At 37.5% G+C, this 16,464-nt stretch overlaps 1 protein-coding gene across 2 annotated transcripts; it reads left to right on the forward strand.

Annotated features, from left to right (window-relative positions):
• The first annotated feature begins 43 nt into the window (after positions 1–43).
• Positions 44–10,736, forward strand: LOC102306187. 2 transcript variants are annotated; one of them, XM_042215640.1, is made up of 10 exons: positions 44–657; positions 1,716–1,775; positions 2,428–2,543; positions 5,669–5,807; positions 7,064–7,090; positions 7,797–7,876; positions 8,012–8,102; positions 8,200–8,307; positions 8,870–9,037; positions 10,092–10,736. In XM_042215640.1, the coding sequence occupies exons 1-10, from the start codon at positions 627–629 to the stop codon at positions 10,223–10,225; spliced, it is 954 nt and encodes a 317-aa protein (XP_042071574.1). In that variant the 5' UTR covers positions 44–626; the 3' UTR covers positions 10,226–10,736. The 2 variants fall into 2 exon arrangements, with proteins under 2 accessions (XP_042071574.1, XP_005950502.1); XM_005950440.3 differs by having other exon boundaries at positions 48–657; positions 10,089–10,736.
• The last annotated feature ends 5,728 nt before the right edge of the window (positions 10,737–16,464 follow it).

Here is a 16,464-nt window from a genome sequence, read left to right on the forward strand (position 1 = left end):
TAGACTGCAGCAGGTGGAGAAAAAGAGAAGTACACAAAAAGAGTGAAGAAGAACAGCATGTAAGCATGCATCTGATATGATGCTCTCCTTTTTTCAGTGTTTTCATCTGATTATTATTATTACAGAGATTATAATCCCAACCTGCAACTCAAGGACCAGCGACTAACCCAAAACTGATGCCGGGTCATAGGTTGTAACCCACAGTCCAGGTTCAGCTTCATCCTAAAGTTGTTGGATGAAGGTACAAAACTTTAAGATTCTTCGAAATAAAGGGCCCACATCAATCAACCGCCCTGTTTTCAGCATGCTTTAGCTTGTGTAGCGTGCATTAACAGAACAAGCATAGAGCACTAAGCACAAATGAAACAGGCACTGAGTGACAAGAGACACAGTGAGGGCGGGAGGAGAGCGTGAGAGAGAGGAAGAGAGAGAGAAAGCGGCAAGCAGAAAGCTCATAGCTAAGGAGCGAGAGCAGCATCAGAAGAAGAGGATCGCTTTAAAAAGGACAAAATAAGGAAAAAACAAAAAAGGAAACTCACCAGTCCTGCTGATGGTCATACGTCAACTTTAAGTGGCTAAAATCTCAGTGAGTAGGAGAGAGAGAGAAAAGTAAATTCATCACCACCATGAAGCTGTGGAGCCGTGTCTGCTTCCTCGGTGAGTTTAACTCAACTGTCACGCAGCTTTCATCTCTGATTTCACGCTCTATTATCTCGCTAGAGGAAGTTTGAATTTGTGGTAAGTTAAAAATAAAATTAAAAGGGAACAGAAAAGCTTGCGATCGGGGTCCTTGTGCGCGCTCAAAAACTCAGAAGCTTTCAAGGGCAACGTTCAGATTGTTTTTACGGTCAGACGCTGCAGGAGGCTCGAGTTTTTGCTCCACATCAAACCTTTCTTTGACCAACACAAGGAAAGCCTTGATTTGCTCTTAAATCTGCACTTGCATGCATTTGATTACATTTCAGCGTCATTCAGGGACTCGAGAAGCATGACATATCCAGGAAGTAATCTGGGAGCACACGAATCTCGCCATACACACGCCCTTCTTTGAATCTGCTTTTTGTGCAAATCAATGCAAATATTAACAGATTAGCAAAATGTATTAATTCAACATGAGGCTTTTCTCTTTAGCTATAATTATTTGAATTATTTGTCAACCACAAAAAACGTGAATGCCCCTGTAAACATGAAAGTGTTTTGGTTGCTGTAATTACTATAAATTAGGACCACAGAACATGTATGCAGTACATATAACAATGTAATATACAGATAAGGTTTGCAGCCTTACAGAGGAACTTTGGTAGAGAGGTCAAAGGTCAGAGTGCAGAGTGACTGAAAGTTTGTAACTGACTGATTGATACGATTTAAAATGATATATCTCCTGTCCTGCTTCTCTCACCATTCTCTGCTCTCATTTTCACACCAGCTGTTCTGTTTTTCACACGTATTTGCAGCAGCAGTTAACAAGTGTGCTTTGTCAAACAAGTGACCGTAAATGAGCATGTTTAGTTGGTTTGTGTATCTCACACTGGCTAGCCACAGAATCTGGATGACATTTACTTGTTAGGGTAAAGTGTAGAATCATGTTGCACACCCACAGTCTGCGTCCTGAGGCAATTTTAGATGTTTTTATTTAATTTGATCTCTTTCCATGACTAACTGGCTCATTTTTAACCTCATGTTTATCTGTTGCTCATTCTCTCTCTTTGTTTCAGTTCTAGCAGTTTCTCCTATTTGCCTGGGACAAAATGGTGCAAGTCATGTGCAACCCAACGGTATGTTCCACGGGAAATTAGAAAATTATTTAATTAACATAAAACAAGCTGAGAATATCAAGGTTCTTGCATACCACAAGTCCAAATACAGATGGACCTGTGGTATGAAAATGAGAAAAAGCAAGAGTCTGACTTTTTGAAAGCATTTGGATAATTCTCTGATGTCCTTAATATGTTTTGTTTATGCCTGTAAAGTCTATGAACCCTTACATGTAATATTAGGCTGTAGAAATAAAAGTCACTTGATCTGATAACCTGAAAATCAAATTATATTGATTTCCTTTCTGGTGTAAAGTAGAGAATATTGGAGTATTTTTGTCCTTAAAAAAGTAGCAATGCTACAGTATAAATGTCCTCTGTAATAAGAACAACTCATGTATTGTGTAAATCTATTCAGATTTAGACACTAACCCCTGAACCTGGTCAGCACTCTGTAGCTTCTTAAACTACCATAAAAATCTGCATTGGTTTATCTTCTGAAGCAGACTGCTGTTTCTCTTGTGTTGTTGCATAACTGTGTCACTCAATTAATTTTTTGTATCACTTCATTATTTGCAGAGTTGTAATAGTTTATTATTTTACAGTGCTATTTTCAGAGGGGGGAGGTTAACTGTGGCTCAAAGTGATTTTATGCATCTCTCCTTTATGTCAGGTACAGTTTCTCCTGTCCCCTCAATCGCTGCCACATACGTTTTAAATGGAACTGAAAATAAGATGCAAAATGACACAGACCCTGAGAGTACTACAGCAGAGGAAACAAACAGTATGGTAAGTCAATTATCTCAAAGTTAAATAGCAAATCTTGGTTCTCAAAGTGTAAAACGACAAAGTCTGGTTTGGGAATTCATGCTTATGAGTTCACATTATTGGCATCCATTCAGTGACCATAAACTTCAAATAGGCTTTATTTTAAGAAGGGAATAAAAAGTAACATCCACAGCAGTCTGGTTCTTTTTAAAGTGCAAAAAGCCACCTACTCAGGCTTTATGCACAGTTACATGGTGGAGCTATTTCCTGGTGCACAACATGCAGTCACTTCCTGAAGTCTTGTTGTCACTATGAAGCTGCGTAGTTAAAAGCAGAGTAGCTGCACAGACGTAAAGAGAGTTGGAGAACCACAAGCTGTCGTTTACTGCCTTTAATCACAACTCTGATCATCACACAACATAAAGAGCAATTATTCAATTTCTGTTTTCACAAATTCAGTTTAATCTTTGACTTGATTCTCCATCAACAGCTTTACATCCCAAATAGTTATTTTCAGCTACTGATGAAGAAAAATATAACAGTTCAGCAAAGGATGAATAACACTGAGCACACCAATTTCATAGCTTTGTTTAATTCCTTTTAAAATGTAAATAATTAATTAAAACACCCAAGTCAAGGTAGGATACCAAAAGTTAAATTATTATTTTATTTGCCAAAGCTCATAGTAGTAAGTTAGTATTACTAGGGGTGGGACTTGATTAAAAAAATTAATCTAATTAACTGGAGGCATTGTAATTAATTAATCTGATTTATTGCATTTAATCACACAAGAAAATTTGCCCCAAAGCGCAAATGTTTTTTTAATCCAAAATGTTTTAGTGGGCGACAAAATCAAATAATAGACATGGACATGAATATTGTGAACTTAAGCACTTTTAATTTCTGGAGAGAAAAAAATAGAAAAAAAATAATATCCCTCTCCAAAATTGGGCAGACTTAAAAATAAAGTGCTATTTTAAGTACTTTAAGTAAATTTTCGAAATGGTATTGTCTTTAATTAATAATAATAATAATACTTGTTTCAACATAAAGTGCAGTTTAAAAAAATAAGGCAAAAACATAAAAGGTTATTTGACCAGCTTCACCTTTAAACTCTGAGTAACCTTTGCCAACATTATTTTAACATTAGGCTAAAACAGTGTGATCATCGAACATTTCAGTGCAAGAAAATAGCAAACCCATTGGACTCACTATACCTCCATGCTTATTTACTGTCGGTCTCTTTCAGCCAGTTACTTAGACAAACTAACCTGTTCACACTTTCAAGACAGCTCTCTTTTTTGTTACTATGTGAGCTGCAAATGAGAACAGTCTCCCACATGGGACAGAAGTGGCAGCACTAATCAAATACCAGGACAGACAGCTGTGGGTAGGTCCCTGCTCGACTGGACCACCACTGCAGTGGACAGTCTGTCTTGCTGATGAAGACAATGAAGAGAGGAGGAGGGTCTTTGTCTTTGCTGGCTCCTTTGTGGTGGCATTTTTACACTGTTCCTGCAGCAGGGCCTCAAGGCTGGTCCAAGCCTCTTCTCGCTCTACCCTTGCAAGACATGTGAAGTCCTTAAAGCGTGGGTCAAGCACAATAGCTATCTTGAGCCACTGATGGTTGAGTGTAGCTACACGTTGGGATAGATCCTTTGTGAAGGCAGTCTTAAATTTCACCATGTGGTTTGAGTCATCATCAGAGACCATGTTGTGATGCAGGCGGCAGAAAGCAGGTAAAACCACTGAACATGAGACACATGTCTCACCTCCAAGAAGCTCAGTCACAAACCGGTAGTACAAAGTTCAAGAAATTCATTATTTATCCACATAATAACTGTAACTATAGGGCTTTTTGAAGAAACTGTTAAAAATAGTTTTATTTACCTGCATGGCTCAAGGACAGTCGGCAGCTTTAGGAGTTTTACCAGCTCTGATGGAGTTAAAATGACTAGCTTGTGCTTTTGTTTGTCTAAAGCAGTAAAAACAGCCTCTTGATTCTTTAATAGACGAGAAACCAAATCCAGGGCTGAATTCCACAGTGTGGAAACATCCTGTATGAGTGGCTCTTTCTGTTGCCCCAGTCTTGTTTGTTCCTGGTGTAGTTCCTCCATATTAGCAGGGCTGTCTGTAATGCATCTAATTTTGCTTATTTATCAATGTCAAAAAGCTGTTGAATTTTACTTAAAATAGTCTTTCGCCATGGCAGTTAGAAAGTTGGATCACCTGACGCTAACTGTAGCACATTTTCTTGTACATCTTCTACCACTGATAGTGGTCTACAGTCCAGAGCAATCCATCCAAAGTTTGTTGACTTACTAATATTGGTCCTGAAGCCTGAAGTTTGGGCTGCCGACACCTTTTGTTGGTACTTGGACTGCTAGCGCTAACAGCTCCCATAGTTTCTGCGCTCGCTGCAACATGTTTTGCATTTAGATGGTAACATAAGGTTGAAGTGCTACGGTGGTATGCAAACTCCGTTTTGCACACTTTGTACAAAACCATGCTTTTACCAAGGCTTCCCTCGAGTAGTCTTTTGAAATGAAATTTGCCTCCAATCAGTCCTAGCAACACAATTGACTATGTGCACGTTAGCATATGCTACTTCCGGTGCGGAAACTCCTGTGGGGGAGCTTTGTTTCCGGAGTTTATGGACTCTGATGCTAGTTTAAAGTCATATTGGACTCAACATAATGTCCTTTTTTTAATTTATAGTCTAATTTGAGTAAAATAGATGAGAAAGGAGTGTATGAATTAGGTTGTGGCTTCTGCACGAGTATGCAGTGAGCTCGGTTTCACATCCAGACTCATCCTTCAATGGTGACGTCAAATTTCAAAAAAACAAGATGGCGTCTAGAAAAGTTTTCAACTCAAGCCTTCGAAATAAGACTTCTAAAACCACTGGGTGATACCACGGTGGCTACAGTCACCTTTATTTTTTTTTATTCACAGTCTATAGACATGGCTTCCCACATCAAAAAATAACTCACTTGAACTACAAAGACTCCTCACAGGAAGCCTTTTGAATCAGAAACTACTGCTGTACAGAGTCACATGCCTTCATATTCAATGAGTGAAACAGAAATCAGGCAGATTACAGGATGAAATGTTTACAACCAAAGGATGTTTGTTACTCTTCACAGCCTGGAGGCACAGTGGCTACTACTCTAACAAGTACTAATGTACCAACAAAAGAGACTACCAGCATAGTCACACAAGGAGGAGCAGACCGTGGTGGTAAAATGACTCAAACGACACCAAGTACCAGCTCAGGAACTACAGGTACCGTCACATATTCAGAAAGCGCATGCACAAGTTCTGCGCCCCAAGTTGTCTTCCTGTGCATCAAACCACAACACTCGCAGGCTCACACGCTCTGTAGCTGTAAGCAGGCTGCAGACACAACCACTCAAACACTCTCACCCTATTCTAACACACCGTCAAACTGAATATTCAGACACAGTGGCACGTCACCGTATCACATAAAAGGACCACAAAGCAGCACACTTGTACCCCTTTTTTCCTCTTTCTTTTTTAAAATTAGGACTTAAATATCAATTCAGGTTAATCATTTGAGCCATATTGTCAAGCAGAAGGAGTAAGTTTCTGCTTGACTTTTGATCTCTTGTATCTAAAATGATATATAGTGCTCAAAACAAACATGTAACATGTAAAACATCTTTATCTATCATTATCTATCATTTTAAAGACAATTAAAACAATAAAGTTAACTAAGATTTAGAATAAGGGTTAGTCACATTATAAATAATCCAAAAGAAGCAACATATCAGCAGAAATATGTTTGGAAATCACAAAGTCAACATGAAATAGAAATAGGTTCATTGCTTTATTTAAACTTGGCCATTAGCTAGATAGTTCTTGTTGTGGATTATAAAAAGTAATTTTAATGTATAGTAGAGAGAAAAACATATCGTCCTATTGAAAATAGAAATACACTCCAAGTTCAGTTTGAACTTTGTTGGACAGCCTGCAATCGAACCAAAGTTCAGGGTATTTTAATTTGCAGGTTTTAGGGTGTTTCCTATAGACAGGACTAAAACAAAGGCAGACCTGGTGAGGGGTAGATAGAAAAGTACGTAAGTAGTAGATATAAAAGTATCATTGTAATAAAATTGTAAACAAACAAGTATTAAAAGGGGCCCAGTACTGATCCTTGTGGAAAACCTTAATCGATTCTTTGGGATATTAAACCGAAATAATCCTTAAAGTTTGTTTTTTTTGAAAAGCAGTTTCTGAATAGTAATCACATGGATACTAACAGGACATATGGATAGATGGAAAGGAGTTACTGACTTAAATTGAATCACTATGCTTAAATAGTGCCTGCTAAACAGAAAGTCACTTGTAAATGTTGCAAATTAACTAAAGCAAAATCAAATGCTCATCCTCTTGTAATTTAAATATTCAGACATATGCTACGCTTTTACCTATAAAGTGAATTTGCTTCACTTTTCCATTATAAAAAAACATAAACTGACTTTAGCTGAATTACTGAGCCTGCTGTTTGTTTCTTTTAGCACCCCCTCCAGCTGGCTCGTCTGCAGGTAAGAATCTTTATTATATTATCTATTATGTATTTAAACATCTGTCTGTTTTATTCTGCTATCATTTTCAACTGTCCAAATGGACACTAATGTTGTAGTGAACTTCTTAAAACTACAGTGGCCAGTAGTTTCAGTGGTAATAAATAGGATCTAGAATCTATATTTTAAAAAAACAAAAGAAAAAACAAAACAGTGAAATTTTTTAGATGTTAACGGATTTTTGGCACATATCAGTGGTTTCCTTTGAGCTGCCTTGGGTTGTGACTGGCAGCACTTACTCAGGATGTTCCTGGTTACCACTACTCAGCCACAGTTCCACCAAAGTTTTGACACGACATGCCACACAGAACACTGGCCAGTGCCAAAAGTAGGCTAGATTTGGCTCAAATATGTATGCTGCCTGGGCGAGACACCTTTTAGTTTTTCTTACTTGGTGGGACTAAAAAAAAATCAACCATAAAAAATGCTAGTGTCCCCCTGTGGTTGCAATGCTGATTACATGATAAGAAATTGACACTGTAATTTCTCTACAATTCTACTTTTGCATTTTTAAATACTTTTATATTTTTTTAAGTGATGTTCTAAGGAGTTTAACAATGTAAGAATAACAGCATAATATTAATTTTTAGAGCCCATTCCCTTTTTTGGGTGGTCCCAATGTTATTACCACTTCTTTTAAAACAGCTCTGCTTATCTTTGTCTCTAGGTTATGTTGTCCTGGCGCTTATCATCATAGTGATTATAATTCTGTGTATCATCCTCTACCTCTTGAGGCGAGCCTCCAGGGTAAGAAAAAGAAATGGAAGTAGAAATTGTTTTCTGTGCGCTTAGCCTTTGCTTATTATATTACAATTAAAACAGGTACACACACATCATGTTCGCTTATTAGCATCTTGCTTGCTTTTTTGTTTGTTTGTGCAGACATATTCATTTGACCTCCAGCGTCCAAATCCTGTTGGTCATCTCAACCAGCCCACTGGCACCTTTGAGCCAGTCTACCTGGATGATCTGGGTGTGTTTCTGTGGAATTACATTTTATATATACATGTCTGCACTTAAGATAATCCTAATGAGTTTGCTTTGGCGTTTGTATGTGTGTCACATCTCAGAGCGACCGGTACCTAAAGATATTGAAGCCACCGATGACCTTTCACCTCCACCGGTCGCTAATGGCACGAGTCTACAGTCGGAAGAAAAGGACTCCACTGGAGAGAACGGTACAAAATGAAACTGTTTTTCAGAAGTACAGATACCTGAAAATTCGACTTAGGTATAGTAACTATGTATTTGTACTTCATGACTTCTTGCCTCTGAGTACTGTGAATGCATTGTCATTTACAAGAAACCACACTGAGAGATTTGAGCTTTGTGACACTGTGTTTTACTCATGATCAGCATCAACACTAAAGTAGGATTTAAACAATGCTCTGTTTGTAATACGCGGCCCAGAGAGGTCCAAGAATATATGCCTCCACACTACGCCATTATTTCTAAACAGCCTAAACTACAAGGCAAGATATTTTGCCATCAATAAGTTATCTTTTTAGAAGTAAAGTAAAATTCTTTGGGTAGGACAGAGACACAGTAAGATTGCAAATTACAAATAAGATTGCAAATTACATGTTTCGAAAAAAGTACTGTATGTTGTGGGAAGGGCTTTAAACTACACTAAATAATATCTTTAGCATTGCGGGGATTACCCAAAACTCTGCAGCACTAAAGAAAGTTACACCTTATCTTACAAATCCTGTTTGTCTTCTGTTTGACCTCTCTACTCAGCTCCTGAGGAACAGCCAGAAGCAAACGGTGTGGAGACTTCACCCGCTGAAAACACCACTCCCTCACTGAGTAGCGATGAAGCTGACAAGATATCCAACCCACCAAGCAGTACCAGCCTTTTCTTTGATGCTATTGGGGAGCAGCAGAATGAAAACAACAACAACCCAAGTAAGATTTTTCTTTAATAATGCAAATACAAACACAAAGCAGTACGGTCATTTCTCTATTGTATTTTCAGAAATCATGCAGGACTTGCACGAGAAAGTTTACCATGAAGCTCCAAAATATAACTCGCTTCTATGTATGTCTAAAGACAAAACATGAAATATTCACTGAAATTCTTTGTATACATATGGCTCAACTCTTTATGGTAAATGGCCTGTATTTGTATAGCGTTTTACTTTACACTACATCCAGTCATCCACACATTCACACACTGGTGATGGCAGCTACATTGTAGCCACATCCACCCTGGGGCACACTGACAGAGGCGAGGCTGCCGGACACTGGCGCCACCGGGCCCTCTGCCCACCACCAGTAGGCAACGGGTGAAGTGTCTTGCCCAAGGACACAATGACTGAGACTGTCGGAGTCGGGGCTCAAACCGGCAACCTTCCGATTACAAGATGAACTGCCAACTCTTGAGCCACGATTGCCCCTATATTTATTCCAATACGTGCTGCTAAACAAATTGTTTAATGCGGCAAAGAAAACCTGCCAGTTGTAGTCAACCATGATTACAATTAAAAATTTAATAGGCTTTATCCTTGTCAGACTATTTACCATGACATTCATGCCGATAATGAGTGTATGGAAACGTCCAACCACAGCTGTATATGGGACTCTTACTGTGGTCGCTGGTCTAAGGAGTGATGTGAATTATGTCTCCCTCATCAATCCCTACCTCCAAATGTGGACTTTTTTCCTGAAATGTTTTTACTTCATGCAAAATTCAAAAGGTAGACCTACAGTAGCAACAGGTCAGTGACCAACTGAAGGTAGAGACCATTTGGCTTTAAATGAAAATGTCTGCATTTTAAAAGTGTTGGCTGCAGAAGTGATCCATCAGTTTTACTCTAAAAGTGAACATTGTCTGTTTCTGTGGCACTTTTTTAATGTTTTACTGCTGCACAGTGATTAGGTGTTTGCAGATAAGTTGGCATTTTCCATTTTGCAATCCACTGTCTTCTTCAATCCCAATCTTTGTCCTCTCTCACAGCAGTTTGCTCCAGTGACCCATTTGTTGAAATAAACCTGGACGAGCCGGCATGGTGTGATCAGCTCCTCAATGCTTCTGAAGGTTCTTCCTCGGTCTTCCCCTTCTCTCCATTCTCCTTATCCTCCTCTTCCTCTTAGCACCTTGAATGTTATCCTCTTCCATCAACATATAGGCAGAGACTGTCTTTCGTAGCACATGGACATGAGCACAACATGTGTTTTTTCCCCAAAGCTAGTATGGATTGTGAAGTGAACAACCAAGGAATTAACATCAACCTGTAAACATGAAGCTAGCTTTAACTGATTTCTTATTGTGTTTTTATATGTTTTTGTTCAAATTTATTGGTCTCATTTAGTATTTTTTCTAAGACTATATGAAGGACTTTAAACTGATTTTAATTGAATTGTTTGAAACTGAGCAATTTGGGAAGCTCAAAGAGGCAGTCCAAAATTGCATCGAAGAAAAAGAAGGATTGAAGAAATGTTAACTCTTTTTACCCAAATCACAACTTTTCCTGCATTTAACTGACTTATTATTATTGTTGCCTAACCACACTGCAAACTTCATACCAAAGGAAGTAAAATAAGCAAGGTAGCTTATTTGTGACATCTAGACTAAGCAATAACGCCTGAACTTTTTTTTTTTTTTCCAAATGTCATCACTTCATGAGCGTATAGATTGGCTGCAGTTCCTCTCAGATCTAACATCCTTTGAAGTAGGCTAAAGTTTTCTCAGAAGAGATGTTTGGTTTTAAGTCAGATTATTTTTGGGGAAATTAGTGTGTACAAAGTACTCATATAGGAAACAGGTGATTAACTTTTTGTACAGTTTAATATTGCAATAATAAGTTATGGTTGTAATCCCAAGACGCAAATGGACATACACAAGAATGATGCTTCATTTGGGAACCACATCTCATTACCAATAAACATAAAACTAGCTTTAACGCTTCCTTATGATTTTTTTGTTTGTTTTATACATTATCAGCACATCAAACTTAAATCAAATGAGTTTTTTCCTAAAATGTAGCATTTTTCTACTTCATTTTATTTACTAAAGCATCATAAAACAAGATTAAAGTTAACTTTAGCAGCGACAACTGTTACTCTCAAATTATCGATGTAGGCTAGTTTCCCCTAAACCTACAGGGAGATTTGTGAAATCTCTGAACTATAAAAATACACTCTGTGTCATAATTGCTGTAAATATTTTTGTACACGATATATTTTTTTTAGTAGAATACTGTGAATTATTCACATTTATTCAAGTTCTATATTTTAATTTTGTGACTCTGAAGGTTTCCATTCTACTAGATGTCTAAATGCTTTCGTTTTTTTTGACCTACATTTATTTTGTCATTTTTTTAATAAACTGGTTTCTTTTCAGAAGTTAACTAAAAATACATTTCACCACTGCCATTTTGCTCAAAGTGCTAATTCAAACTGATATATAAATATATAATTTTCTGACTAATGTTAAAAAAACAAACATTGAGAAGTGTTATTTTGTTTCATGTTAAAAATCAAATTGATTCAAATAAAACTATTTTTTTCAGAATTTCACTGTTATCTCTTCTTCATTCTCTTTATTATCCTGATGGTTAAAATGTCTCTCACTTAACTAATTTTTGGGTTTAATTCCATTTGCTGCCTTACTCACACCAAACCTTTTCAGAAAGTCATCTGTATATTCTTTGGTCCATATCAAAACTATAAAACAATTTTGACTTACCTGTCTGTGAGTATTTATGCTTCTTCTTGTGGCCATGGCCCTCAGGTCTCAGTGTCTTCAATCACTTTATTAGTGTTAAATAGCTGATGTTTTGTTTTTGTTGATTTTTACACAACACAGAAAGCCTTGATCAAGCCAGTATTGTTTCTTCACAGAGCCAGCACACCATAACAAAAAATACTTTTGCCAAATCCTATAATTAACTTCTTTAATGATCATTTTGCAGGTTGTAAAAAAACAGAAAATACATTTTAAACAAGAAATTGGAATTAAATTATTTGGTGTTGATGAGATGTAAAATCATCAAAGAAACTTGGATTTATTACTTGTAATCTGAGAAACTCATCTCTACAGCTATAAATAAGTCTTGTGTCTGCACTTTCTTTCTGAATTATGGCAAACACCACATCAGAGGTGGTGCTGTCACTGCCATTCCCAACTGTGTTGGGTGTTAAAGTCGATCTCTGAGTTGATCAGAAGCTGCTGTAAAAGACAAAAAAAGAAAGAAAAAAAGAAGAAGAAAGAAACAGTTAACATATGTTCATGTCCAGCATGAGCACATTTTGATGTTTGTCTTACATGCATGAAATGTGTTTTAATTATGAAAGCTGATCTGGACTAATAATAAAATTCTCAACAATTAAACTCCATCAAGTGCAGATTAAAAGTCCAGCCAGTGAAAGAGTGAAAATTGAAAAATCGATTAATTCTACTGAATAAACTTACCAGTGATTTTGAGATCACATTTTGCTGAACCTGAGGAGTAGTTAGTAAACACTGCACAAACATAAAGACCCGAGTCATCAGTCCTGAGTCTGGACAGCTGAAGTCTGATTCGTCCTTCTCTGAGGGCGTCTTTGTCACTCTGGACTCGTCCTGAAAACTTTTCATCCCGAGACTCTGACACCTCAAAATAATGAACAAAATTGTACAAGACTACTATTTTTTCTTCAATTTTCTGATAACAGAGGACACTAATCAAAGACATGTCATCTATGATGGTGAACGTCCACTCCAGTGTGATGTTGTGGTTCTCCTCTGCCTGATAGCAGGTCTGTGTCACATTGACTACAAATGATCCTGTTGAGGAGACAGAGAGGGAAAGAGAGGAGCAGACACACTGAGAACTGCAACAAATCTGTTGTTGAGCTTAATCATAAAGTGAAGCTGTAAACTAACCAGAGACACATGAGGTGAGGATGATGAGCAGCAGCATCCTGCAGATCATCTTCTCCCTGTGAGAGGAGACAGAGGTGAAGAGTCATCAAAACATGAGGTCAAAGGTCAGTCAGTACAGCTAGAAGAAGGAAAATCTTCAGTCTGACTTCATTCACTCATCACAACATCTGATTCTGTTCATGATGCTGATTATTACACTGACTGACTAAAACTACATGAACTACAAACACAGCATTGGAAGCAACCAGAAGAAAAATTTGACATATTTTTTTTTTATATTCAGAGTTGCAAAAATATATATCTGACACAAGGTTTTCTATATGTTTCAACATATAGAAAACGGCAACACTGTGAAATCTGTTTTCTGTGATGGTGTTTAAAGGAGTGTTTACCATCCAAATGTAGATGCTATTTTTGGCCTGTATTTATACAGCCCTTTACTAGTCCCTAAGGACCCCAAAGCGCTTTACACATTCAGCCTTCCACTCATTCACACACACATTCACACACTGGTGATGGCAAGCTACATTGTAGCCACAGCTACCCTGACAGAGGCGAGGCTGCCGGACACTGGCGCCACCAGGGCCTCTGACCACCACCAGTAGGCAGTAGGTGAAGTGTCTTGCCCAAGGACACAACAACCTAGACTGTCCGAGCCGGGACTAGAACCAGCAACCTTCTGGTTAAAAGACAAACTGCCACGATCGCCCTTTTTATGAAAATAAGTTCGAAATCAACTTGCACCATAGTTCTCTCTAGATTTTTTGAGCTTCATTTCAAGGATTTTTTTTTGTACCTGTTACTTAAACTGAAAATTTTTTTAAACTGTTTAAATACTTTGCTACAGACACACAGAATGAGCTACAGTCCTCTAAAAGCATTATGTTAATGACACAACCTCTTTAACTCTTTAAAGCATTAATCATAAAATAATTGGCAGAAAATTAGAGTGAAAAATGTAGTGTTTATTGAACCTGACAGATAAAAAAATAAATATGAATTTGCATCACAAGTGTTTTGGTGGGAAAAACAAAAATCACATTGATGATATAGAAATCTCAAAAACGTACAAATTCTCATATATCTAATAATTTACGACTACTTAATCCTACTACTACTTGTACTAATAATAGTCTATGCACATTCTTGCTTTTTCATCACTAACAGTAGCAATAGAAGCAGAAAAACATAATAAAAACATACATGGGTTGCTTCTTCCTTTCTCAGATTGTAACAAACACCGTTGTCTTTGGTTGTCACTGCCTCCAAAAAATGCGTAATTTAAACTGTTAACATGAACCTCGTTTAACAAAGCTCATCCAAGTCTGTGCAGAGTACAGGGTCCTCTTCCAGACTGCAGAGTAAGCAACAACTGAGTTTGTTAACCCCGAGATAAGAGAAAGTGAGCAACTGATGCAACAGGCTAAATTCAACAAATAATATTTGAGCTCACATATCCAGTCACATCATTAGACAGATAACAAGCTACAAGCTAATTTTCATTTAAAGGAGTCATCACCCAGTTCAGAATAAACTGACTTGTTTGTTGCAGCAGTGTGCCGGGACACTGACAAAAAATGATCAGACAAAAGCAGGTTCCAAGGAAATACTATTAAGTATTCACTGTTTCTGTGAAAAGTTACGTCGTGATTTTTCAGATTAAAAAAAAATAAACAAATGAATAAATAAATAAATCCAGAATTTCAAGTTTCAAGTTGTTCATCTGTGGGAGTAGTACAATTATTATTATTATTATTATTATTATTATTATTATTATTATTATTATTATTATTATTATTATTATTATTAAATTCAAATTCAAATTTTATTTGTCACGTACACAGTCATACACAGTACGATATGTAGTGAAATGCTTGGACAACTGCTCGTGACCTAAAGAAAACAAAAAAGGAAAAGGCTATGAATAAGATAGGAAATAAATAAATATGAAAAATTAAAAAGGGTAAATTATTATTATTATTATTATTTATTTAATTTTTACAGTTGTGACTCCTGATTTGTATTTTCGGTCTTTTGTGAAGTCATGAACTCCCTCAGTTCTCTATAGGGATTGAACTTTTATAACTCCAGCAGTTTTGCCTATGTTGCACTAACCAGGGAGCAGCAGTATTGGGTCCTGGATTCGTGGGAATTCTGTTTATCTCGCTTACACCAAATCATTCTGATATCACCAAAAATGAGCTTAGAGGCACGGTGTGTAAAATCTCAGCACTGGCAGTAGAGTGCTGTTAGCCTCTTGTTTTAGGCAGCATTAGAGAAACCTTCTATGACGTGGATCCAACATAACTGCACTTGGAAACTTAGCAAAGAAACCTTCGTGCTATGAGAGAATGTATTCAAACAATTTATCAGAGGGAAAGTGTGATTTTTTCAGACACTGGAACCTAGCATTAGCTGGCATCATGTTAGCTTATAAGCAGCTGTTGTTATTAAAACTGTTTATTGTCAGCTGTTAAAAGAGGGGAGAGTCGCATGTGTAACTGCGACAATATATGGGGAAAAAAAAAGCTTGCTTATTTATGTTTTTATTTGTTACTGCATATGTGGTCAGTCTCTAGCTACATACATAAAACAAAATTAGGAGTAGGAGAATAGACGAATGTTGGCTTTATATTTTTGTACAATAAACAACTGTAAGACAGAAAATGTTTATTTGAAATACACAAACCTAGAGTGCAATAAAGCATGTGTACTCAAGTTCAGAGATGAGTGTTTGACATAAGTTGGTTTTTTTCTATGTTGTTGCACTTTATTTGATCACATTTGGATTTATAAATCTGTTTCTTATCTGCAAGTTCCATGATTACCTTTGTAGTAATCAATTCAGGAAGGAAGATTTTCCACGTCTTTTTCCTTTAACCTCTTTAGACTCCTCCTCCCAGTAGCAACATCCAGTCAGACTCTCTCTACTCAGGACCTGATAATATTCAGTTAATCTGTCTGGATGATCAGAATAAGACTGTAGTTCCATCCATTCACTTCTGCTTACCCTTTTAGGGTCCCCTGGGGGCGCTGGAGCCTATCCCAGCTGAGCAAGAGGCAGGTTACACCCTGGACAGGTTGCCAGTCTGTCGCAGGGCTAACACATAGACAGAGGAAACCAGTCACACTCACATTTACCCCATTCAGACCTATGGGCAATTTAGTGTTTCCAATTAACCTATCCCCACTAAGTGCATTTATTTGGACTGTGGGAGGAAGCTGTAGGGATTTAATGTGAATATTTTAAGAATCCAGCTCTGGTCTTTGGCTCTGGTGGTGACAGTAAAACATCCATCATGGGGGCGATCGTGGCTCAAGAGTTGGCAGTTCGTCTTGTAGATGAACTGCCAACTCTGCTTTTACCATATGAACCCTCGCGGACCCTCAGGTCCTCTGGTGCTGGCCTTTTGATTGTCCCTAAAGTCAGGACACATACTCACGGAGAGGCAGCTTTTCAGTGGTA

The sequence above is a fragment of the Haplochromis burtoni genome, unplaced genomic scaffold (genome assembly GCF_018398535.1).
Source record: "Haplochromis burtoni strain Fernald_Lab_line unplaced genomic scaffold, NCSU_Asbu1 Contig_780, whole genome shotgun sequence".
NCBI lineage: Eukaryota > Metazoa > Chordata > Actinopteri > Cichliformes > Cichlidae > Haplochromis > Haplochromis burtoni.